Source organism: Salvia hispanica, chromosome 2 (assembly GCF_023119035.1).
Source record: "Salvia hispanica cultivar TCC Black 2014 chromosome 2, UniMelb_Shisp_WGS_1.0, whole genome shotgun sequence".
Classification (NCBI taxonomy): domain Eukaryota; kingdom Viridiplantae; phylum Streptophyta; class Magnoliopsida; order Lamiales; family Lamiaceae; genus Salvia; species Salvia hispanica.
The window spans coordinates 33904485-33929218 of record NC_062966.1 but is presented as its reverse complement, the minus strand read 5'-3'; the positions used below and the strand labels follow the sequence as shown (position 1 = coordinate 33929218).

Sequence of the window (24734 nt, the reverse complement as noted above, 5' to 3'; positions counted from 1 at the left end):
TTTTCATTAAAATATTGTGGGGTCATTAAAGCTTGTATAGAATGAAAAGTAACTGCCAAACTTTAACAAACATTCAATTCTGCATGTGAATATAAATGAAATCATGATTTTGCTGCTATTCCACCCCACATGTTTAGAAAAGATTCATTTAATAAAGTTATAGAATTGTTTTTCTTTTATTTCGAGATATAAAAATCTATTGAAGTTAGCATTAGGTGTGCAGTGAAATAGGTCACTTGACCTAATGTGGGTGTTGAGTTTTTTCACAAAGAAAGGACTTCAACAAACAATTTTTTTTGGGATTTCAAACTGGTAAAATCATTTCTAGTTCACATAACTTACATAAATATGTTAATGCAACAGTCTGCAGAATGTAACAAAAGTTCAAACACAACAAGGCTAGCTCATAGCCTTAATTTATTACAGAAAAGATGTATGCTGCTAGCTACTACTGCAGATGAAATTATATTTTCTTAAGAAATGTGGTTGTAAAGAAGATTCTCCTATAAATTAACATCTTCCCAGCATGAGGAAAAAAACTCAATGAATTTGGATGAGATTAAAATCAAACAAAGATTTTTGGAGGTCTAGAGATAAGCTATCATGTTGCAAACTTACACGAAACAGGGTTTAGGAATCTGTATATTGGCTCTTCCGGCTCTTCGTAAGTGACAAAAAATGTAGTAATGCAATAGTAATCTAAGGTGAAGTGGTAAGTGTGCTTCCCATCACAAAGAACTACTTAGTTAAGAAACAAGAATAAGAAACTCACTTTGATTCTGTAATGATTTTGAAAACTTAGCTGAAAATCCTACTATTGTGTATTTTGTACTAGTTAGAGTGAAGATGGAAAGGTAGGAAAAATGAGTATAGACATACACATTTTCCCCTCTTAAGATTCAAGCTATCAGAAAGTTGAAATGATTCTAATTAAGGAGTTTCTAGCTAGCCAATAAATTCACCCCCCAATCTTGAATGAATAGATGGGTTTCTAGCTGCAACAAAATGGGGAATTAGAAGGTGTAGCTAGGTCAAAATCAGCCAAGGTTCTTAACTTGCAAATAATAACCAGAAGGTTTTACATTCTTAATAATCTGACATGACAAATACATTAGAATCTGTTATCATGGTCTCTTTTAAACTGATAAATATCTGCTTTTCTGTTAAGCTTGATTTGAAGTGTGTAACTTGATGTGCCATTTTGATCATCATCTGCTCCAGTTCTCTTAAATTAACATGTTCAGGAAAATATTGGTTAAGAATTCACATCGAATTCAGACACATCTTGATGAAGACAGCTCCAATATTGAACATGGACTGCTGAGTTTAACCTATGTCCATGGGTTCTATGCAAAAGGTTACTCATAACAAAGTAAATTTGCATTCAAAGCTAGACATTAATTCGACAATCAATTGATAAATAGTTTATATACTTGGGAATTAAGTTCAGAGACAAAAGATATTACATCAATTGAGGTTTCAGATATTGGAAAATTGCTCAAAACCAAAAACTTACACTACTTGTTTAAACACAATATGAGCAACATTAGTAGTCCTGTGGATTCCCAAAGAGTTTCTTCTTCTTCTTCTTCTTACTATATGTTTGAGCTGCTGCAAATCGAAAATCAACATCATTAATTCTTAATCTAATTAAGACAACAAAATATGCACATGATTCATACCTATTGAAGAACTTGTGCTGATCAAAAGAGTTGGATTGCGAGGAGAGCCCAAAAACATCCCAATTCTCATTAGCAGACGATGGGATCATGCTATAGTTTGAACTCAAACCAATATTTTGCTGAAACCCCAAAATGGAAGAAGGGTTCTTGTTCTTGCGTTTGATCACAGGCGGTTCTTGAATTAGGTCATGCCTCGCCCCTTCACCGAAGTGATAAACCGGGTCTCGAAAACCAGCAGTGGCCCTGCCGGAGAGCTGCAAAAACCCCAGCTGATTGCATTCAAACGATGGAGGGTTGAGATCAGAACCGAGCTGCTTGATGCACATCTTCTCCAGCGTCCTCTCCCTCGCCCTCGCCCTCGCCTTGGCCCTCGCCTCCCTCGCGGCCTTATCCTTGTCCCTCCTGCTGGAATCCCCTCCTCCTCCGTGTTGCTGATCAGAGGAGGCCACCATCTCACATGCAGAGGGAGAGGAGTAGTCGCTCTTGTTGCTGTTGCTGGTCTGCACCAGCTCCTTGATGGCTGCTTTGGACTTGGTGAGAAGCCAATCAAGGGTTTTGCTGGGCTTGTCGAAGCCCAGCATCTCCTGGAGATCGAAGAACTTCCTCGCAATGCCGATGGAGAGGCGGACTCTCCGGTCCCTCGGCCCCTGCGCCGTGTGTATCTTGCTGTGCCGGTCCTTCTTCGCCGCCTGCTTCCTCACCGGGGCAGCGCCCGAGCCCTCTCCGTTGTAGGCCTCGGGAGCGGCCAAGTAGAGCCCCGAGAAGGCGGCTGCTGCTTCCGGGTGGAGATATTGGTGGTGGTGGTGGTGGTGGAGGAGGATTTCCACGCCGGAGTCGAGGTCGGCGGGGGGGAGGTAAGTGTTTCTTCCCAACATGGTGGTGAGGAGTTGTGGAGGTGTTGGGAGCCCTAGCTAGTGGTAATTATGGAGTGATGGAGGAGAGGAAACCCTCATATTTGAAGAATGAAGCATTTATTTCAGCGATCAAGCTCTGCACTTTTCCGAAACGGAGGCTCATGAACCGGAGAGGAAAGGGATGTTCGCACAGGGTAATGCCTTTGTTTAGCAGATCTGTTTATTGGGGTTAGAAAAGACTTGTCTCTTTCTTTTTAATTCATCATGCCAAGGCCCCATTCATGGAGATGATTAGGGATTTCCACACTTCATTTGCAATAATTATACAGAGTTAGTATATTTGCTGATACAGACCCTACTGTTTGATTTGTAGGGAATGAGATGCAATGGCAAATACTACTTGAATTTATTGGACTAATCATAACCACGCTTGTATCAAACCTAAAAATTTGACTAAGCCTTTATGAGTGTCACATTTTTGAATTGGTAGAGATTTTGTGATTAATTAATTTTAAAATTTAAATTTTTAAAAATTAGGGCCGTGAGGTTTTTGTAGGGGTGGGTGACCATTGCATGTGTGGGGAGCCAAGAAAAGCTGTGTGGTGATTTAAAAAACAAGTATTTTGGAGTCTAAAACCGTACCTTTGTCTATAACTCTACGCAATCGACAAAATTTTCTTCATTTCTTGTGCTTTAAGAAGGGCCCCATTTATCTCGTGTCCGGTTGAGCACATATTGCTCTGAAAAAAAAAAAAAAAGTGAAAAAAAAGATGAGGAAAAATCACCATTTCCGGCATGGCTCAAAGCAATCTAGGGGACCTCTTCACCCTTTTTGTGCAACTGGGAAAGGTGCCTTTCAATTTCTTCTCATTGATCAGTGGGAATTTCAATAGTAGTAGATCTGGAAACCCTATTTATTGAAAGAGGAAATTGGAAGCCCTAATGTTGAGCTACAAGGGTTTGTGTCTTGTTTGTTTGTTCTCCTTGGGTAAAAAAAAATCAACTACTGCTCGTCAAGTGGAGGAGTTTTTTATCTTTTACTCATAAATATTAGTGTGCAAGTGAAACTGCTTCAGAAGCTTCAAGTGCAGTTGGAGAGGAAAGCCATGGCAATTGAGTAAGTAGAAAAGGACACTCTCTCTCATCCTCTCTCTCTCTATCTATCTATCTCAATTGTGGATGTGTTTAGTTCTGTATATATTCTTGATGCTAGTGCAGAAAAGGAAACCCTAATACAGTGAAACTGGAGATATTTGAGAAAAAAAATGAAGTTTTCTTGTAATTAATTAAATTAACTTTTTTTCAAGAACATAATCAAGAAAAAGAAGTTAATCTTTTATTAATGCGCCAAAGCTATCTTGAGTTGATTCAGTCTCTATGGGACTTGATGTCTTGCAAAAAGTGTACTTGTTAATGTTTTTATATTGAGTCTATTCTTAATTTTTTTTAATTCTAATAGAAGTTGGTATGCTCAATACATAAGTATTTTTATGATAAGGGTTCTATGACAATTATTCAAATTTTAGCTGCATGGTGATTTATGAAAATTAATAGTTTCCTTTTCTCCAGTTTGCTAGTACAGTTTTATTGAAACTACTGTAGTATTTACTCATATGCAAGTGAAGTACAAATTTAATCATTATTGATTTGGGAATACGAAATGTAAGACAATCTTATTGCTCTACTAATTTACACACATCCAACCCCATGGGCTGGATAATTAATAAACACTGTCTAATTAGTTAGGAGGTCAGTACTATCTTTTGGACATTTGTGAAAAAATAAATACGTACTTATACTAGCAAGATGTATAGAAGTACAGTATCTGTTTACATGTGATCAGATGCCTGAAAAATGTGATGAAATATTGAATTGATATAGTTTGGTTAAATGTGATAAACATATCATTTCACAAAATAAACTCTTGGACACACCTTTTAGTTAATTAGTAGGAAAAAAGTACCATACATTTGTGCCGTGGAACAGAATCATGATATAATTATCATTAAACTTTGGAAATTTTGTCGAAGAATGTGATGAAATTATTAGAGTATTAATCAGATAATGAAGGGACAAAAAACTAATCTTAGTATATAGGTATAGGCCTTACTTTTGCCGGTGTACCTTTAATTTAAGCTAGGGCCACTTTCTATACACAGCTCAAGTGCTATTAACTAGGGCAAAACCCATTAAGGGGGTAAATTTTTATTTAATGTTACTGAATTATGTAATCTATAGTATTAATTTTAAAACTAATATCCCATCCATTTTAGTTCTCTGGTCAACTTTAACATAAGTTGCAGTTGAAATAGCACATCAACCGCCACATATCTCATATTGTAAAGGTGAGTTTGTTGTAGTTTTTAAATTAATGTTATGTACATATAAATATAAAATAAGAAATTCTATAAAAAAGATGAAATATCAAACAATTGCAATCATCAATAAAATGAAATTCAAATTACCGTATTCAATTTTAAATTCCTAACGTCCAATTTGATACAATTAAATTAAGCAATATATATTTTTCAGTATCTTAGAAATTAGAGAGGGTAGGTTAGTAAACTCTAATTAAGCATGGTGCTAACAAGAAAATAGACAAACGTTTTCATTATTTTGAAGAAATATATACGGAGTATTTGATTCGATTGGCAATCAGGCCACAACAAGTCCCTTTCACTAACTTTTATCCATTTTTACTGTGTAAGAGACATGATTTAACGTGAATGCATGCGGCGGTAGAAGTTTTTATTTTAAAAAGAAGCATAATATAATCGCACCAAATGGTGCAAAATTATTGTCGTCACATCATAATATTTGTAATTTATTCTGCTCACTGAACACGGACACCAAATATTAATTGTCCTGAATTTTTAGTTAATCACAGAGAACCACAGTCTTAATTCTTTATTACAGATTTGATTATGTCATCAATAACATAACACCGGATAGAAAAATATAAAAAAAAATAGCAAGATGATAAAATATAGAGAATGCCGTACAACACAAGATTCAAATGAATATTCCAACCACATAAGGCAGAAGACACAATATGGACAAACATGATTTAATATTTCAAAAGAAGATATAACAAAAATGGACATATACATATCCTTCAATTGAAATTATAAGTATTGATTAATGATCGCATAAAGATTGATGTAACAGATTATGTTGGTTATGTATATATCATTCAAAAAAAATGAAAAATGGTGGAATCATTGTCTTTTAATAATGTATTTTATGCATGCCATTGTCTTTTATAAAAAAATCTACAGTTGCATATTGGAATAATCTGTGCATTTGTGCTGACAATTTTGAAGATATATATAGTATTTTTTTTTATTAAGTTGAAGCTAGTTAAGAATGTTTCACTAGTAGTGCTAGTAGCTTGGGAGGGTAATAATAGACTAATAGCATGTGATTTATTTGGGTAGGGTTTGGGTATTATACAAACAAATTTAGATAGCGGATACTTGTATTTTATACTTATTCATTAATTATACATTTAAGTAAAAAGAGAATAGAAAATAATTGGAGTCTTAGCTTATTAGTAAAGTAACAATTTCATCATTTTATGCTTTTTATAATTTACATGTACATAGACCGTACGGATTCAAATTATTGGGACGGATGGAACTAATTAGCGGAGCCAGATATTCTATACTGGGACCCAAAACATTTCACAATTTTCTTGATAATATTTTCCTTAAAATCAAAACATAATTTAAACTCAAACTTACAAATTTCTGAAGTCCTATTTCTATAATAGTTTTTTATACTACTTATTGATCTAAAGAGTAGAAAGAAATTACAGTATGACCTTGCTGATTCAGTTCCATCTGGAGATATAACTCTAAATTTTCTAATCTAGCTTATTAATCGCATATTTTAAAGATTAAATTTAAAATATTAATTACCAAAATATCCTTAATTGTTTTCGAAATTTTTGGGTCTCATGTACAAGTTTGTTTGTGAAAACTAATTAATTAGTATTTAGCCCATTTCGAAATTTTGTCCAATATTAAAATATTTTGGGCCCAATTAGAAATATCCTCAATTCTCTAAAAAGGGTCAAAGGAGCTCAGTACACGAGAACAGTATTTAGCCCATTTCCAAATTCTGCATGGTATTTCTAGGAAACTTAAAATAAGATCTTGAGTAGTAAATAATGAAGTGATAAAAATTCTCAAATATTTATTGACTAAAAACAACGACGTATACCTTGTGCTTATATCTGTTTTGTTAAAAGGAGTAATACACAAATTACTTCTGATTTTACCGACTAAATACATAGGTTTATTTTAACGGAAAATTATACATAGTTTTACACTTTTACTATACGGTATTTCTGTATATACGATATTAATATCCTTCTAACATTTTATTTGTGACTAAAGAGTTTAATCCGTTTTAAAAAAAAAAGAGTTTAACCCGTATTATAGATTTTTTCTGAATTTCAAATAAAAACATATTTCAAAATTCATAACTGCTTGAACGATGGGCCTAATTTTTTTTAAATAGTAACATGCTTGTTAGAAAACTACTCCATAATAAAGTGATTTATCAATAATTGTTCTCTGTTATGTTATCCTGTGAAAATTTGAACCCTAACTTATTGGATGGAGGAGAAAAGTCAGGGTCGCAATTCAGCAAGAAGATTAAGAATTTAAAATTAGCTAGTACACGTATAGGATATGTGAAAAAAGTAAGTTTCATATGAAAATCACATCTTTGAAAACTTAATTGGTGGGCCTAACTTTTGTGTAGTGTTTATAGAAAATTAGCCTCACCCATAAATATATCCTTATTTACTTGAGTGTCTTCAGCACATAAAATTAAAAGCATTTAATTAGATCTACTCCACTTCTTATACTTTTAGCAATGTTTTTCTTATAATATTCATTTCAAAATGAAAGTCAACATTGTTTTTGTAGATCAATTGTACCATAAAATTGAAATCTGCATTTTATTGACTTTATTTATAGGCGGTCTATTCTTGCTCCTCCGAATATGTAAACTTTAAAAAATGGTAAATACACAATATGCATATGGAAATGTTTAAAATTTTCAAATAATTGAAATACGGAATGAAAAATAAAGTGAAACATCACATCAAATACGCACGAAAAGTGTGAATGTCGACTCATCTCATTCTGTCATCCCCGCACGCTTTAGAAAGTGGGGCAATAATTCTACTATATCAATGAAAACGAATTTATGAGCATGTACTATATTACAAGATCATTTTACTGTTTTTACGCATACGAACAATTTTGGCCTCAATAATTTGTACCGGTTTTATTATGACTGCAATCACCACTTTGTGCATATATTTCTTAATTAAGTACTACTAAAAATCTACATGTTTCAAAGTTTAAAAAGATTACTATACAAGCCAGATCAAAACGGTGCCGTTAATTTAAAACAAAAAAATAGCAATTCAGAAGTATAGGGATGTTACCGGTCCGCAATCATGTACATGAGCCCACGGCCCACGGCCCACACCTCAGAGAAGGGCTTGAATGCAGAAATGATTTTGAATTTAAATCTTTTTTAAAATATATCATGCATAATTGAATAACTGTCCTTCCACACTTTTTCAACACCATAAATAAATTACTGTATATTTCCATAGAAATAAAGTTTTGGAAAAAGAATAGAGCATAGTTCAAAGAACAGTCTCAAACCATGATTAATTGACACTAGCATTTTAATTACTATTTGATGTAATATTTATATTTATTTATTTCAATATTTAAAATTAGTTAAATTAATCTACCAAGGAATGAAAGCCAATGTATTAATAGTTTTGAGTTAGGCTGATATTATATTATTTTACACGAATATTGCTTAGATTTGTATAGGAAATTTGGAACCGATTGCGGGCACCACTTGTCCTAGATTCAGGCAACAAAATTAAGTTACATATATAGGAACAAAAGAAAGGGAATTAAATAATTAAATAGATTAAAATGGGATGAAATTGATTATGTTTGATGGCTGATGAGTGGAGCTAAAAGGCAATAATACAAAATATTAGGGAGCAAAAACAAAGATAGAGTTGATCAAGTAACGACATTTAATAGTCCTTTCATGGGGAGCAAACCCACATGCTATTTTATCCTTCAACTCCTCTTTTCAAAAAAGGAGGTACCATTAAATTCTATACATGAGAGTACATTCATATTTTAATTTTTTCGTCTTACTATATGTATTTATTAGAAAATTTTGACTTTCATTTTGTCCGTCTTTTCGATTTAAGCTTTTGTTAATTAGTACTATCACTTATAATTCACATTCTATAATTTTTTCACTCGCTTTTACATACATTAATTTTTTCATTCTTACATATCTTAAATCTATGTTAAGTCAAAATTGGATATTTAGTCCTGCAGAAAGTTAAAAAAAAAAAAAAGAAATAGAGAAATCGGATACATGCAATGAGATGAGACAAACAAAAGATTTTTTTTTGAATGATACACTTTGCTTGTTTTTACGATATTCATCGGTTCCATAGTAATTGGATTTACACTTTGCCTCCTAAAATATCTCATATGTGGGACGATCCTCTCATTTGTGCACTTCATTAAATTTATATGTTTGGTTTAAAAAAAAAACAAACTGAAAGTGGGAGGTCTAGGCTAGTCTAAGAAATAAAAAAAAGTCATCAGTTTTCAAGATTTGGTATATATATACTCTAGTAGATTATAGTCACAATTAATTTAAGTTTTAAATAAAGAAAAAATATAAAAAAGAGAAATAAATTTAGTTCACGTGCATTTCCTTGTAATAGGAGTATACGCGAAGAGGAATTGATGTCTCTGTTCACGAAAAAAGGTGTATATATTTTCTAAAGGAAAATTCATTTATGGCAACGGAACAACAAATAATAAATTTCTATAAAATGTTATACTAGTATATATAGTAATTTTAGTTGGAGTCAAATATGGTTAATTGTGATTGATTCGCCTGCAAATAGTAACATATCGCCACGTTTCATTGGGTAGGTGAGAATTTCTCATTTGGGAGTAGTAGTAATTTTATTTACTTCCATCTTGAAATAAAATGAGAGAATATAATGTTGAACGATAAAATTACCAATACTGAACCATTAATAATACTAGTGCTAAAAAGCTCATTCTTTCATAAATACATAGTCAAACTTATTTAGGTTGTCCTAATTTAATAGCCCCATGGCTATATAATGAATTCTTTGGTGTGACTTTCTCAGACTCTTATGTACGAGTCAAGATTAAGAGTATTTTGTAATTATACATATTAATAGAAGGATAAATAAATTATAAAAATCCATTTTTACATAAACTCTTGTGGCGCCCACTTTCAGTTGATGATAAGAATAATTATTGTGGTATGCTAGTAGGAGTATTAACTAGGCAAATGGAGTAGGTATAGACAGTTCAATTGAGCTTATAAGTTATAACTTCCGACTTATGTGAGTCACCAAAAAATTGTGACTCATATATTTATATATAAGTATTTATAGTGCAAAATGATTGTTAAGTCAAACGGAACAATCCCAAAAAATGCATTTAATCAAAAATTACAAAGAAAAGGGTACTGAACTAAATGACTGGGGCGCTGCAGTTTTTCTAGCCCCTACTAACCTTTCTTATCTTCATTAATTTTGTCATTTAATTCTGCGATTGCAGAATTTTGTTTTTGGTTGATTCTGATTGTCAGTCATATTTCCTTTTGAACTGTCTTCCCCCTTTTAAGGCAAAAACTGCATCACCTATTCAATTCTCACTCACTGCCACACATTTTTGGGTTTTTCTTATCTTTTTTTGCAATATGATTTTCAACTGGTTTTAATATTAAGCTCAACAGACTGACAAGAAATTAAGACCATGACTAATTTGGTGCAAATAATTTAAAGTATATATAGTTTTAATATCATCAAATTATATTTTTTTAAATTAGAAAGTGGAGGAGAGTGGGACAAAGGAATGCCATTAAAACTAGGAGACTTCTGTCTCATGAAATTTTACTTTTACCTTTGGAATTTTAATAAATGGTTTACTATAAATATGCACGTGGTGGTTGAGAGGCTAATTCTTCGGCGTGATATTGTATAGTGGAGTATTAACTTTTGATGGAATAAAAATATAGTAGTAGTAGTAGTAGTAGTAGTAGTAGTAGTAGTAGTAGTAGTAGTATTTATATTGGTCACACTTTGGAGTGAATTATAAGACTGAAAATTTTTACGAACCAAGGGATCATATTATAATATGGAAATGCATGATAAATTTGTTGAAAATGGTACTAGTAGTTTATAATTAAAAGGTGTCAATTTGTGGTATGGGAGCAAATTTCCCAATCATATTATACTCTCAGCCAAAAGAGCCATCATTACTATGTTGAAATTTATGTCATAATTGTTTATCTTAATTAATAATGCAACCTCCAATTATTACATACGCGATGCTATTCGAATTTATCTAATTTGTTGCTAGAAAATAAACTTAAAAACAATATGCAATAGTGCCAAACTGCTCACTAGCTACCATAATCATCATCATATGAGAAATGATAGTACTACACTACTAAAATACGAAAAAAATACCATGCACAAATGGAAAAAGACTCATGATCTCACTAATGAGGGAAAATGATGGTAGGATAGATATTTACAGTAAATAGAGGATAAAATGACAGTAAAATTAAGGCCAAGAAAGAAACTAACTGAGAGCAAAATCCTTTCCTGGGGATGGATACATTCATACATACACAATAATTCACTAAACCTAATTAATTTAGAAAAAAAATTCAGTCATGCCAGCAAAGAAGCATAACTACACATCTCCTCATTATGTAGAGCCTTCCTCTCTGTTCCTTCATGAATCTTCCCAATTTCTTGCTTGACAATCGCTTCTTCGACGACTCGTCCCTCATTTTCATCTCCATTTAAGTTGAATCTGCTTCAACAACAAGAAAATTTTGATTTCAAGAAAAAGAAGAATTTCTTGCTAGGTGATTCTCTCTCAAGAATGATGAGAATTGAGAAGTGGTTTGAGTTTGAAATGAGGGGGCAGAAGGGGGTTCTTATAATGGCCCATTTTCTGGTTGCCACGTTGCATCATTAATGCAGGCATCATCCTCCTACATAGTTGCTTGGCCCCAATACATTATAATTTATAACCTATCATATTTTTGAGTTTGCTTTAATTTTTTTTGTCATACTATATTTTCCACACAGTTATATGTTTACTGAATTTTCAATAGACCAGTCGAAACGTTACATGATCGAATCTACCAAGATTTTTTACATAAATTTGTACTCCCCATTCATACATAGGAGAATTGTTATCTTCTTTTATTTGATTTAAATTTTTTTATTATTATTATGGAAATTGGTACGAATTTTGTTGCAATAAAGGATGGTAGTTGTAGTTGATCAGTGAGTCAGTCAAACATTACAGCAGAAGTGATACTTTCACACAGCTGAAGTGGTGAAGTGATTATTTTAATGCGCAGTTTCACAGTGAGATTCCTTAATAGGGACAGTAAAGGGACATTTGATAAAATCTAAACTCTTAAATAAAGCTTAATTCAAAAACATTAATGGTGTTACAGAAATTGGCATCTTTAATTCCAACCAGGGTTGAATTGTTTACAAGCATTGCTCTTGGAATTTGAGGCAGTGCTAAACATGTTTTGCTTAGTGTTTCACCATGCCTTAAGAATTATATACCTACAATAGTCCCATTTTTTTTCTTAATAATTATACTATGTGTAACATTAAATTATGTATATAGTGTAAATCTGACAAAATTGAAAGATCTTGGAAGATTGCACACGAGTGTTTTCACAGAAGAAAATATCCAAGTTGAGGACAAGAGAAGAGAGTGTATGATTAGGAGTGGGGTCTAAAATAGAAAATAAAATAAAATAAAATGAAGGGGACAGTAGAGGATCAAAATACACTCAAGAATGCCTAGAAATTCAAACAGTGGACCAGCAGGTTTATATGGTCCATTGCTAATTCATGAATGTGTAGCAAATTAATTTAAGTATTGTTTGCACTAAGACAGCCCTGCGCGATACAAGGAAGAGATGCTGTCACGTGACAGCCACATGACTGGACATTGCCCATTATTATCATCTCTTTTTATTAGCTAGTGGTAAAATGAGTATTTGAATGAAAGCTTATTGGTTCGAATTCATTAAACCTCTACTAATTAATCACATGCGGTTCATGAACATTATTTGCTTGATTTTTCAAATATGATGCGAAATAGGTTTTGAAAAGTTATTTCTAGTGAGTAACAAATTACAAAATTATATATGCTTCCACGTTTAATTTTCACTTAATAATTTGGGATAACTACATGGACTAATGAGTTCTCTTTCGTATCGTGAGTTCCCTTAAATTGGTAGTAGTATTTGATTTAACAGTAAAAAGTTATGTTTTACGTGGATAAATTATGTGTCATATAAAAAGGTCGACTTCATAAAATTAAATGCAGCTAAAAACGACGATTATGTGTCAGCCAAGTCAGTCTCAATATCTCACTCAAATTAAGAATTAATATTGCTGTCACAACTACAAAAGTTGTTAACATTAATTTAATTTGTGTGTCTATTTGAAGGAACTATAAACGTTTAATCATAATGCAAATTTGGTACTAGCATTCGTACAAAGTCTTACTTTAACTTTAAATTTAAATTGACTCTTCCAAGCCCCTGAGGCCTCAAGGTTTCTTGGAATTTTATTAAGTTGGATAAGCGGACTGCGGGCACTTCAACGGTATTTATTCTAACTTGATGACTCACATGACGAGTGGCCAGAACGAGCACATGGTCCGAGATGAGGCCATCCGGATGTATAGTAGCCAGTACTTGTCGACGAAGGGCTTCAAGTATTGGAACATCTACGATAAGGCTGAAGGATCTCCCCAAATTCCGGACGGGAATGCACGACGCGCTGCACGGGAAATCGGTGCGCTCGCGACTTAGCGTTTCGGAGAGCGAGGGGAGCGCGGCCCACATCGACTTGAGTGGGGATGGTCCGCACGAGCGCCCGGAGGGAGTGAAGAAGGCGAAGGGGAGGCGGAAGGGGAAGGGCGCAACGTCGGAAGTCGCGTCGGAATCCGTCATCGACTTAGAAAAAGCCACTTATTCGAGCAATGTCGCCAATCTGACCCAGATGTACACGCTGTACTTCACCGGCGGCGGGACCCCTGAAGAAAAGGCGGCCCTCTGGAAATGCATCCAACACCTGCAGAGTACGCTGGGGCTCGATCCCGACGCCCCTCCGGCCCCTCCGTCTTAGATTTTTTTTTTTTTTTTAAATCTTTGTTTATTTGCGTTTTTTATTTGTAGTTTTTTTTTTTCTCGTTGTATTATATTTTCCAATGATTAATACAACGATGAATTGTTCATTATTAGTCTATTTATTAAATACATTTGTAGGGAAAATTAAATAATATAAAAAATAATGATGTAAAAATGAAATGTTGAGTTAGGGAGAAATAAGGGAGAAATAAGGGAGAAACCAATGTAGCACTTGGCTAAAAACTGGGGATAAATTTGACTCTTCCAAGCCCCTGAGGCCTCAAGGTTTCTTGGAATTTTATTAAGTTGGATAAGCTATAGGAATTATAATTGACCCTCAACAATAAAAAAAAGTTAGTAAACCATATTTAATAGGAAATTAGGCGTATTAATTATTGGAAGAAGATCTTTGTTTTGATTTCTACTCCAAGACAGCTCCGAAATTCACAGTTAAATTAGCGCATGTGAGTGAATGAAATGGGGGCTGTTAATTTGTTAATTAAGAAAGGGATTAGTCATGAAATCCTCATTGGATTTCGGGGTGTCTGAGAATCCGAAATTTCGATTTTGTTGTCCAATTTTGTTCATTCACCTCTAATATTCCAAAATTTTAATTGGTAAAGATTCATCCTTCTCTATTAATTATTTGCGGAGATGAAGGTACAGATGAATAGATTAAACCAAATTCTCAACTTTCTAGAACCCTAGACTATATGGTACTGTGTATGTAGCTCATATTTCAGTTTATATGTACACTCTTATACGGCTTTGAATGAGCCTCTGCCTTATGTATAAAGTAACATACAAATACAGTAAACGTATACATACATTTTGAACGATGCTAGTCATAAATACTCCTACACATTGCAAAAAAAAAATTACTACTACAACACACCATCTAACCAATCTATATACTGTCCGAATGTTAACCCCCAATGTTTAGGTTTTGAGTTAAATATTATAACCCGATAAAAATCACAATCGATTAGCTCTAATTCAAATAACTCAAAGCCACAACCTAGTAGGATTGGCCGAAGTATGTTAGGTTGACTTGATTGACAACAGTAATCCCACTAGAAATTGAGTTGGCTTCTAAGATCATCTCCAACCACCAATCTCAAACTCATTTTTTGAGTATATGTCACACCAAAAGTAATTTTACTCCAACCATTTACACCAAATTCAAAATTTACACAATTTTTGAGTTATTGTCTCACAAAAGATTTGCAGTAACACCAGATTTGGTGTTGTTTCAAAAAAAACATAAAAAATGGGTTAAGTTTGGGGGAACGGATCCCCTGCTGTGGAGAAATCACAGCAGGGGCAGCTGTGCTCAAAACGCAGCGTTTCGGAGTTGGCGAACGGCGTCGTTTTCGGTTTCACAATTTGATTCACAATTTCTTATTCAAACGGCAGCGTTTCGGAGAATTGGGGAACGGCGCCGTTTTTGGTTTCACAATTTGATTGACCAGTTTCTTCCACGTTTTCATTTCACTCTAATTCCTCTCTTTCTGATTTTTTTTTTCTTTACTGGAAACTAAATCAATTAAATAAAAATAAGAAATCTGATGTTACTTAGATTTGTTATAAACTAGACTAATCTGTGAAGGAGTTGCAGAATTATATTTGGTCGATTTGTATGAGGCAATGGAGTATGTATGCTTGCAAATAAAACCAAGTGTTCCAGGTAATGCATACCAAGTGCTTGAAGAAAAGACCAAGACCAAACGGCACCGTATTGCATGCTTAATTTAAAATAGTAAAAAAGTGCTATAATTTTTAATTTTCTGCACTTCCTCTCTCTTCCGAAATACGCTATTTTGAATATTTTCCTTTGCCTCATTTTTCTGGATATTAGAATATAGAAATTGAATCATTAACTTTTTCATCTTAATCTTTCCCAAAAAAAAGGCGCGCGCGACTTTCTGCTCTCCTCTTTCTCTATGCAATTTTCTTCTCAAAGCTGCGCGACTTTTTGCTCTCCTCTTTCTCTATGCAATTTTCTTCTCAAAGCTTCTCATTGTTGATAAGCATCAGGTATTCAATTTAAATGTAAAATCATCTATACATTTTTCTATTATTAATGTTTTATGGGGATGGAGACATTCTGTAGTGAAATACTCTATTTTCTCAATATTATTTTCTTATGAACATATTATTGGTTTTGATTGTTATGGAGCTTGCTATCTAGTACAGAGGAACATAGCATTGCATATGTATTATGTGATTTCATTTTTTCCTTATATATTTTCTTTTTGTGGCTTTTACAGACTTTTGCAATAATTTGTCACCATGAACACAAGTCCAGATATTGATTTGAAGCCTAAAGTTGGTATGGAATTTGATAGCTTAGATGATGCTTGGATGTTTTGGGTTCAATACGGAGGGAAAGGAGGCCAAGAAGACAAAAGAGATTCTTTAAAAACCCTTATTTGAGCCCCAAAAAATTTTAAAGTAAGATGGGGGTACGGGTGTGTATAAAGTAAACAGTTTATTAAGGCATAATCATCCTTTTATCTCCCGAGACAAGACATATGTTATCTTCTCAAGCCGATTCGGGGTTCAAGCCCATGAGATAGTTTTCAAGGAGTTAAATCAAATCGTCTTTAATTTGATAAGGGGGGGGAAAGGGCTTTGGTTACAAATAGGATGCTAAGAATTATCTTCTTAAGACAAAGAAGCATGGTATATGGTAAGTCTTGTCTAATGAAATACTTTAAATCAACATAAAAAACCCTATTCTATCATAACCAAAGGATGGAAGAGAGATAACTAATTTTTTTTTGCGATGGAAGGGACGACTTATATTTTGGCAGGGTTTGTCATTAGATACCACTTTTTGACTAATGGGATAATAATTTCCGGTTCTGGGGTTTCAACAATGGAGCCCGGATTTTCGGTGCACCCTTTTTTTATGATGAAACAAAGTTTCATTTAAAGGTTGTTTAAATTTTTTTGGGGGCACACAAAACAAAAGGCCTCTCATTTTAAAAGATCAAGATCAAAAGCAATGGCAAAAGCTTTTTCACGAGGTAATGCCGAAAATTTAGGGAAGCCAGGCACTTAATGCAAAATGGAATCAAACATGGGAAATCTTTTAAGGAAGGATCGTGGTTTTCGAAAATTTTTAAAAGGGGATGATGGCTTTGAGGATGGGGAAATTGGGAGGTTTGAGTAACTTTTCAAAACTTTTAACAACACGTGGTTGAAACATATGTACAACGTGAAGGAGAAATGGGCATGTTGCTATTTAAAAGCCTTCACCCTTGGTATGAGAAGCACACAACTTAGTGAAAGTGTCAATTCTACTATCAAGAATTGTACCATGCCAACCTTAAGCATTGCACAATTTTGTAAGAATTTTGAGCATGTCGTGGAGGATAAACGGTATAACGAACTAAAGTGTGATTTTGAGGCACGCCAAAAATTGCCTAGGTTGAGGTTGGAGAGTTCTCCCATGTTACAGCAACTTTCTAAGATTTATACTCCATCCGTTTTTGATCTGTTTCAGAATGAGTTCATCTTGTTTGCAGCTGCATATATAGAGCATAAAGATGAGTCAGGATCATTATTCGAATATGTCATCAAACTAATCAATCATGATGGAGAATGGAGGGTGACCTATGATCCTAATACAAAGATGATTCATTGTAGTTGCCGAAGGTTTGAGATGATAGGATTGATATGTTGTCATTCTGTGAAAGTGTTTGATGTGTTAGACGTGAAGTTGCTTTCGGAGAATTACATTCTTAAAAGATGGACAAGAGAAGCTAGAGCTGGTGTAGTGCACGACTATGTAGGCAATGAAGTTGAAGAAAATTCTAAATTGCAAAGTGCTGAGCGGTATAGGAGACTATGTCAAATGCTTATAAGGTTGGCTAATGAAGCTTCTGTTCACCAATCAACCTTCTCCTTGGTGCATGAAACGATGTCTGATCTCTATAAAAAGGTAATGGAAATGCGTTCAAAAGAAGATGACCAAGAAAATAGGAGCAATGCGAAGATTTCCCCAGTTGTTTCTCATATGATGGTATCAAAAGGATTCAAGAAAAAGGTTGGTTCAAAAGGTTCGAAACGATTGAAGAGTTGGGTAGAACTTCAATCAAAACGAAGAAAACCAAATCACAAAGCACAAGTAAGTAGAATTATTATACTGCTATAGATTCGAAAATGAGTTAGCTAATTACATATTTTGTAATAATTGTAGGTTGTTGGAGCACAAAATTCATTGCATGTTGCAAGTCCAACACTTCCAACATCTAATGCATGCCTTGAAAGGACTGGAAATTATTTAAGTTTCACTGAATTGTTAACGGTATAACTCTACTTATACTACAGCTTTTAGGTGTAATTTGTTGCAATTTATATTTTTCTATTTTTTAATGTAGGCACCATTAGATCAAACCTTATATTCTGTTGATGGAACAAATTCCAGCATAACAAGCAGAACAAGCAGCTTAAGTCCAAGATGGTACCCTCTTTTATTCTTTGTTATTAGTTGTGCCCCTCTATAAACTATATCTTTTCTTCTTAGCATGCACATGTTTAGTTGATCCAATTATTCGATGCAGCATTGAATGGAGCTCTGGAGGCATATCTAGCATCAACTATCAAGATCAAGATCATTGAAATTCATGCTTGTACTTTTTGATATAATAGATATCTCATGCATTTGAATATATATTTTGATGTAAGCATCTCTTGAAGTGCTGAATTATAATTGTTATATCTAATGTTAACTATGAATGGAGTATTAATGTTTTAAACATCTACTCTGTTTGGATTATGACGTATTAGAGAAATGGGAGAAGACTTACTTTAGAAATGAAAAATTAGAGAACTGACTTGTTTGTTCCGTGGACGTATGTATTTCGTATGCCAAACCATATTTCATATTTTATAAATGAAATTGGGAAATATATATTATTATCGAACATGGAATAATTAATTTTTACTATTATTTGTTTTTATATTATTGGCTTTGGGCAGGACTTATGAAACAGATATTGCAGGTTTCTAAATAAATCTCAAGTAAATTACTTCCCTTGGTCTTTTCTTCAAGCACTTGGTATGCATTACCTGGAACACTTGGTTTTATTTGCAAGCGTACATACTCCATTGCCTCATACAAATCGACCAAATATAATTATGCAACTCCTTCACAGATTAGTCTAGTTTATAACAAATCTAAGTAACATCAGATTTCTTATTTTTATTTAATTGATTTAGTTTCCAGTAAAAAAAAAAATCAGAAAGAGAGGAATTAGAGTGAAATGAAAACGTGGAAGAAACTGGTCAATCAAATTGTGAAACCAAAAACGGCGCCGTTCCCCAATTCTCCGAAACGCTGCCGTTTGAATAAGAAATTGTGAATCAAATTGTGAAACCGAAAACGACGCCGTTCGCCAACTCCGAAACGCTGCGTTTTGAGCACAGCTGCCCCTGCTGTGATTTCTCCACAGCAGGGGATCCGTTCCCTAAGTTTGGTATATAGTTGGAGAAAATTTCTACACCAAAATTCATTTTTGGGTATGATTGGAGATGGTCTAAAGATACAGAAGTAGGGTATGATATCTACACTTTATATTTATTTATTTTTTCATCTAAACAAATACAATTAGAATGATAAAAAATTACTTTAATTTGATATGTTTTTTTATAATAAAAAAATTTAAATTGATGGAGTTAAGTACAATACAGAAGTTTGAGTTATTTTTTGAAAAAAAATGTAATTATATTTAATTAAGTGCTACTAATATTTTCTCATTTCCATTTTTAATCTTTGGCTGATATGTATGTTTAGTCAGTAGCAGCGTATTCATGATTTTTGATATACACCCAAAATAAAAGCAAATAAAAGCCTATATACAATAAAAATATCCACAATCGTAGTACTACGTACTAGGAGTATAACGTTTCATACATTCTCTCGATCTAAAATTTATAAGCCGATTTCATTATTAGAGCATCCACAATGAATGTCTTAGTGAAAGCCCTAGTGAAAACTCTAGTGGTTGTCATATTAACATGTCCTATCTTTCTGCAAAGGTGGAGTCCTAGTGGATGCCCTATCTCTTATCCACTTTTCATTTTAATTTTAAATTATTATTTTTTAATTTTATTTTTAATTACTAAAATACCAAAATATATTATATTAAACACCACAAATGAAAAAAAAAACACTACATTACCTAATTTAAAAAAAAACTACATCATTTAGCTAAAAAAAAACTTCATTAAAACTAAAATACTAAATTAAAAAAAAACCAAACTAGTCATCTAAATTTAACCTCTAGCTCAAATGGGCATACCGTCGTCGACACTATGGGGGTTTGGAAATTGACTCGGATCCATTGTTGAAAGTGTGGATATTGAAGATTGAGAAAAGAAAGTGAAAGGTTTAGAGGGTTGGTGTGTGAAAAGTGAAGAAAAATTGAGTATTTATAGTGGTTTAAATTAGGGTTTAAAAATAATTTAAAATTTTTATAGAAAAAACGGAAAATGGTCCTATCGGGCTCGGGCATCGGCCTGCAATGGGAGCCCGATCTCACGCCCGATGGATCAGTGAGAGATCGGTCGTGACCGAACTCTTGGTCGTCCTCGGGCATGCCCGACGCTTGCAATGGATGCCCAATCAAGCCCGAACCTGATCTCGGACGATTGGGCGTGAGATCGGACATTCATTGTGGGTGCTCTAAGAATACTATATTAAATGAATTTCGAACTGGTTACAAATTAATACAAATATCAAATGTATATTTTCACTTTGACGACACAATAGAAATTTAAAACTGAATTAAAACTTTTGGCTGAGGGTACATGCATTAACGTCAAGTAATTATATACTGTTATTGTTATTATTATAAAAAATAATTTAATAATGTTTGTAAAATAGAATTCTGGCCATTCAGTTGGTAATATAGTACTAATGACTATTGACTAGTAGGAGTATTAGTAGTTCGAGGTTGTTTCTGCATAGGAAACCTTAAAAAACCTTAAATTTTCAGAAATAAAAGCAAACGAAAGAAATCTTAATAAATACTTCCACTGTTCCATTAGAAATAAAACATAGTCATTTTTGGTCTGTTCCATTAAAAATGAAATGTTTTTAAAAATTGAAACAATACCCTCTTTACTTCTTCTTATCTCTTACTTTACTCTCTCTTCGTTAGTTTACAAAACAAAACTACATAAAATCTCGTGCCGAAAAATAAATGTTGCATATTTAATGGGACGGAGGGAGTACAAAATTAGAAGTGGAGGAAGAAGAGATCCGAGTGGAAATATAAAAAAATTAATTTCTTAGAGAGACAATAGTAGTTCTTCATCAGAAGAGGTTGATTATCTGAATATTTGCGGCCATCGATGTTTCTATTTGGACATAATTATTCTTTCATCACGATATTAAACATAGGGTCACGGTGTAATTTTTCTCTTTAATAATGGGCTAGAAGATCGGCCCAACGTCCTTTTCAACATCTTGCATTTTTCAGATTAATCGGCCCATCTGCACACCAATATTAATAAGAAGATAATCAGGCCTTCTATTTTTGAAATATTAATGAGATCAGCATCTGGGCTATTATTTTGCTCATTATTTGGATATGGTATATATATGGGCCTTCAACCAATCGAATTCAGAACTTACTTTCACTCAGTATTTAGACATTAAGATTTTTATGCACTATTAAAAGCTCAATTAAATGCACTGGTCATAGTATAATAATATAACTAAATGCACTTGGATGGACTCTAATGTTCTTCATATTTCAGGTTGCTTATATTGTGAGGACTGATATTTTCAGCTAGCAAATATATGCATCTCTTGTTAAAGTTTGACGCTGAAAAACACAATATTCGACGCATAGATTAGTTGTACTCCTATTAACAATTGTAATGTCTAACTAAAGTGTCTAATATTGATTTTACGATCATATTGATGTATTTTAGCATTGAAATGATTTATAATGAAAACATGTTTATCACTATATTTTTGCATATTTTCTACGTTATTATTGCGTTAATTTGTCAATAATACGAATTCTAGCAACTTAGAGAGTAGTATCTTGCAACTCATAGTATAATTGCACAAAATTATCTAGAAGTGCTGATAGTGTGAACGTGTAAATAGATTAAGAGCTGCGGAGGAATTAGTCTTGCATATACCAAGTCAAATAAAATTAAGATGGAATCTACTATGAAGATGATTTACATAATCGCATTTTCCGTGTTGTTTCGTTATTCAATTCTATGTTTTCCACCTTCCGTTTTCTCATCATCCATAGCAAGTCAAAAGTCCAACACTACTGTCAACTGCTCCCTCCCTCTCCCTCAATCACTAAAGAGAGAGAGAGAGTGCTGCTCCAAAAATCTCCACAAATGGGTATTCAAATCAGCCGAATCAACCGCAGCCGTAGCGATTCCCTCCGCCCGCAGCCACACCCGCCGCCGCCTCGAACCATCTCAGACCCCACCCCGAATGCTTCCTCAGCCGCCCCCGACCTCATCTCCTACGAAGCCGCCTGCCTCTCCGATCCACAACTCCGGAGCTTCGACTCCTCCGTCCAGCTCCGCACCACCCGCGCCATCAACTCCATCGCCCTCTCCCTCGACTCCCGCGCCTTCTCCCTCGATTCCCTCACCCAGGTCACCGAATGCCTCCTCGAGACCAACCAGGAAGTCGTCAAAATCATCCTCCACAACAAGCGCGACGTCTGGAAAAATCCCCAACTCTCCGATCTCGTCGACGATTACTTCGAAAACAGCCTCCTAACCCTAGATTTCTGCACCGCGCTCGACGCCTGCCTCAAGCGCGCCGGCCACATCGAGTCCATCGTCAATGTAGCCCTCCGGAAGTTCCAGGAGGAGCACTACGGCGCCTCCGAGGAGAGGAATTACGCCAGAACTCTCGAGGAATTGAGCAATTTCAGAGCGGCGGGCGATCCATTCACGGAGGAGTTTTTTAGGGCTTTCAATTCGATCCACTCGCGCCAGTCTCAGATGCTCGAGAGATTGCACGCCAAGAAGCGGAAGCTCGATCGTAAGCTGAAGTCGCTCAAGGCGTGGAGACGAGTCTCGAACGTGATATTCGTAGCAGCTTTTGCCTCAGTGCTGATATGCTCTGTGGTGGCCGCCGCCGTGTCTGCTCCTCCGGTGGTGACTGCTCTAGCGGCTGCGGCCGCCGTGCCCCTGGGCTCGATGGGGAAATGGCTGAACTCGTTGTGGAAGAACTACGAGAGGGATTTGAGGGGACAGACAGAGATACTCACCTCAATGCAGATTGGTAGCTACATAGCGCTGAATGATTTGGATAGTATAAAGAGGCTGGTGCAGAAGTTTCAGATAGTGATCGAGTCGTTGCTGGCGAATGCTGAGTTTGCGATGAGAGGGGACGAGGCGGTGGTGGTGGCGGTGGATGAGATCAGGCAGGAGGTGGATAGCTTCATCAAGACTATACAGGAGCTCCGAGACAGAGCCAACAAGTGCACGCAAGAGACGAGGATGGCCCGGACTTTGATACTGCGGAAGATCATGAATCATCCCTCGGGTTCCAGTCAAGATATTGGTATGTTTTCATGACTGAAGTAGAGAGGAATCAGCAGTCTATGTGCATTGTGAAATATACATGTCCTGATAAATGAGGGCTGGAGATAGATACCTATATATTGGCCTTATTCTTGTGAGGCATAGAGTTGTCACTTGTCACACATGTTACTAGAAAGATGACTGGATACTACATAATAGTATATATTCTAAATTATTTCATTGAATAATGACTTGGTTTTGCATTATGATTGGGCAAAGAGCAGTCTTTTGAATTCCTCAAGATCAACTGAGCTATGTAGTGTTGGAAAGTTGCAAACAAGAGAGTGGCATTTGGCAGCAAGCATGATGAGATTGTTGGAAAGTTGATCAACAAGAGAGATGGTGATCTATCTCTCTACTCAAGTTTTCTTTGATAGTTTGCTCAAATTGTGTTAAAACGAGTATCATTGATTTATTATCAAAGCATCTCCCAATATGAGAATTGGTCTTTGACTCTTTGTAGTCTCTGCTTGAGCTAAGTGTGTATCTATGATATAGGAAATAGAAGATGAAATACACATTTGGTTGTTATAGATTGCATTGCTTCTGATCACTTCTCAAAAGACTAATTTAGGAAATGGAAAAGGCAGTGACTACTTATGATAAGAGTGAAAGAGGAAAGCTATAATCTTTTTAGATGAGAAATGATGCAGTCAGACTCAGACATGCAGTATTTGCTAAATGAGAATGCTACTAGTTTCTGGTTGGACAAGAAAAGGTGAAAGAAGGAAATCAGAAAAGAATTGAGTGAGAAAATGTTGCACTGCCTAGGTTGGTATTGATTGTAGATTGCAGGGATTTATTACATTTCCTTGGAGAGATAGATCAAGAAAATGTGGTTGCTTGTAATTGGCATGATGCTATTGCTAGTAGTAGTAGTAAAAGATAGTATCTAACTCTGCTTGCTACTTCATGGATCATCTAACTTTGATCTTCTCTGCTCTTCACATGTTTCAAAAAAAAAAATTAAAAAGGAAGTTACATTTTTTTTGCAGCTATTTACATGTGTTAATTTTAATGAGGTGACACATACATGAACTAAATACTAGTAGCATTGTTTATTTATGAAATTAAAAAAGTAAAAAAGCAAAAAAAAATAAATGAAAGAAAAGTCTATCCCCCAACCCTATTAAATAATGTTCTCTACCAACTACCTCATCCCTGCAACCTGTTGACAAGCAATTTGGATACAAGTCATATAACGAATCTACCTGTTGACAAGTCATCTACCATAGTCAAATCCCTCCTCCTCTCTAATCCACCCAGAAATACTCTTCTCCACCCTCCGCCTCATCAAAATCCTCTCCGGTTAATG

General features: G+C 34.6%; 4 protein-coding genes across 4 annotated transcripts; 2 read left to right on the top strand and 2 right to left on the bottom strand.

Moving 5' to 3' along the window:
• Window positions 1–1482: 1482 nt before the first annotated feature.
• On the bottom strand, window positions 1483–2875 carry LOC125203585 (transcription factor DICHOTOMA-like). The gene is made up of 2 exons (XM_048101965.1): window positions 1683–2875; window positions 1483–1611 (listed from the first exon to the last, which is right to left on the bottom strand). Exons 1-2 carry the CDS (start codon window positions 2555–2557, stop codon window positions 1596–1598), a joined length of 891 nt encoding a protein of 296 aa, XP_047957922.1. The 5' UTR covers window positions 2558–2875; the 3' UTR covers window positions 1483–1595.
• An 8258-nt stretch (window positions 2876–11133) lies between these two features.
• Window positions 11134–11557, bottom strand: LOC125203452 (small polypeptide DEVIL 4-like). The gene has a single exon (XM_048101796.1). It carries the CDS (start codon window positions 11462–11464, stop codon window positions 11327–11329), a length of 138 nt encoding a protein of 45 aa, XP_047957753.1. The 5' UTR covers window positions 11465–11557; the 3' UTR covers window positions 11134–11326.
• A 5602-nt stretch (window positions 11558–17159) lies between these two features.
• On the top strand, window positions 17160–18463 carry LOC125206846 (protein FAR1-RELATED SEQUENCE 4-like). Its single transcript, XM_048106066.1, has 4 exons — window positions 17160–17888; window positions 18042–18149; window positions 18223–18305; window positions 18406–18463. Exons 1-4 carry the CDS (start codon window positions 17160–17162, stop codon window positions 18461–18463), a joined length of 978 nt encoding a protein of 325 aa, XP_047962023.1.
• Window positions 18464–22068: 3605 nt separating this feature from the next.
• On the top strand, window positions 22069–24417 carry LOC125203712 (UPF0496 protein 1-like). Its single transcript, XM_048102131.1, has 2 exons — window positions 22069–23399; window positions 23644–24417. The coding sequence occupies exons 1-2, from the start codon at window positions 22085–22087 to the stop codon at window positions 23649–23651; spliced, it is 1323 nt and encodes a 440-aa protein (XP_047958088.1). The 5' UTR covers window positions 22069–22084; the 3' UTR covers window positions 23652–24417.
• The last annotated feature ends 317 nt before the right edge of the window (window positions 24418–24734 follow it).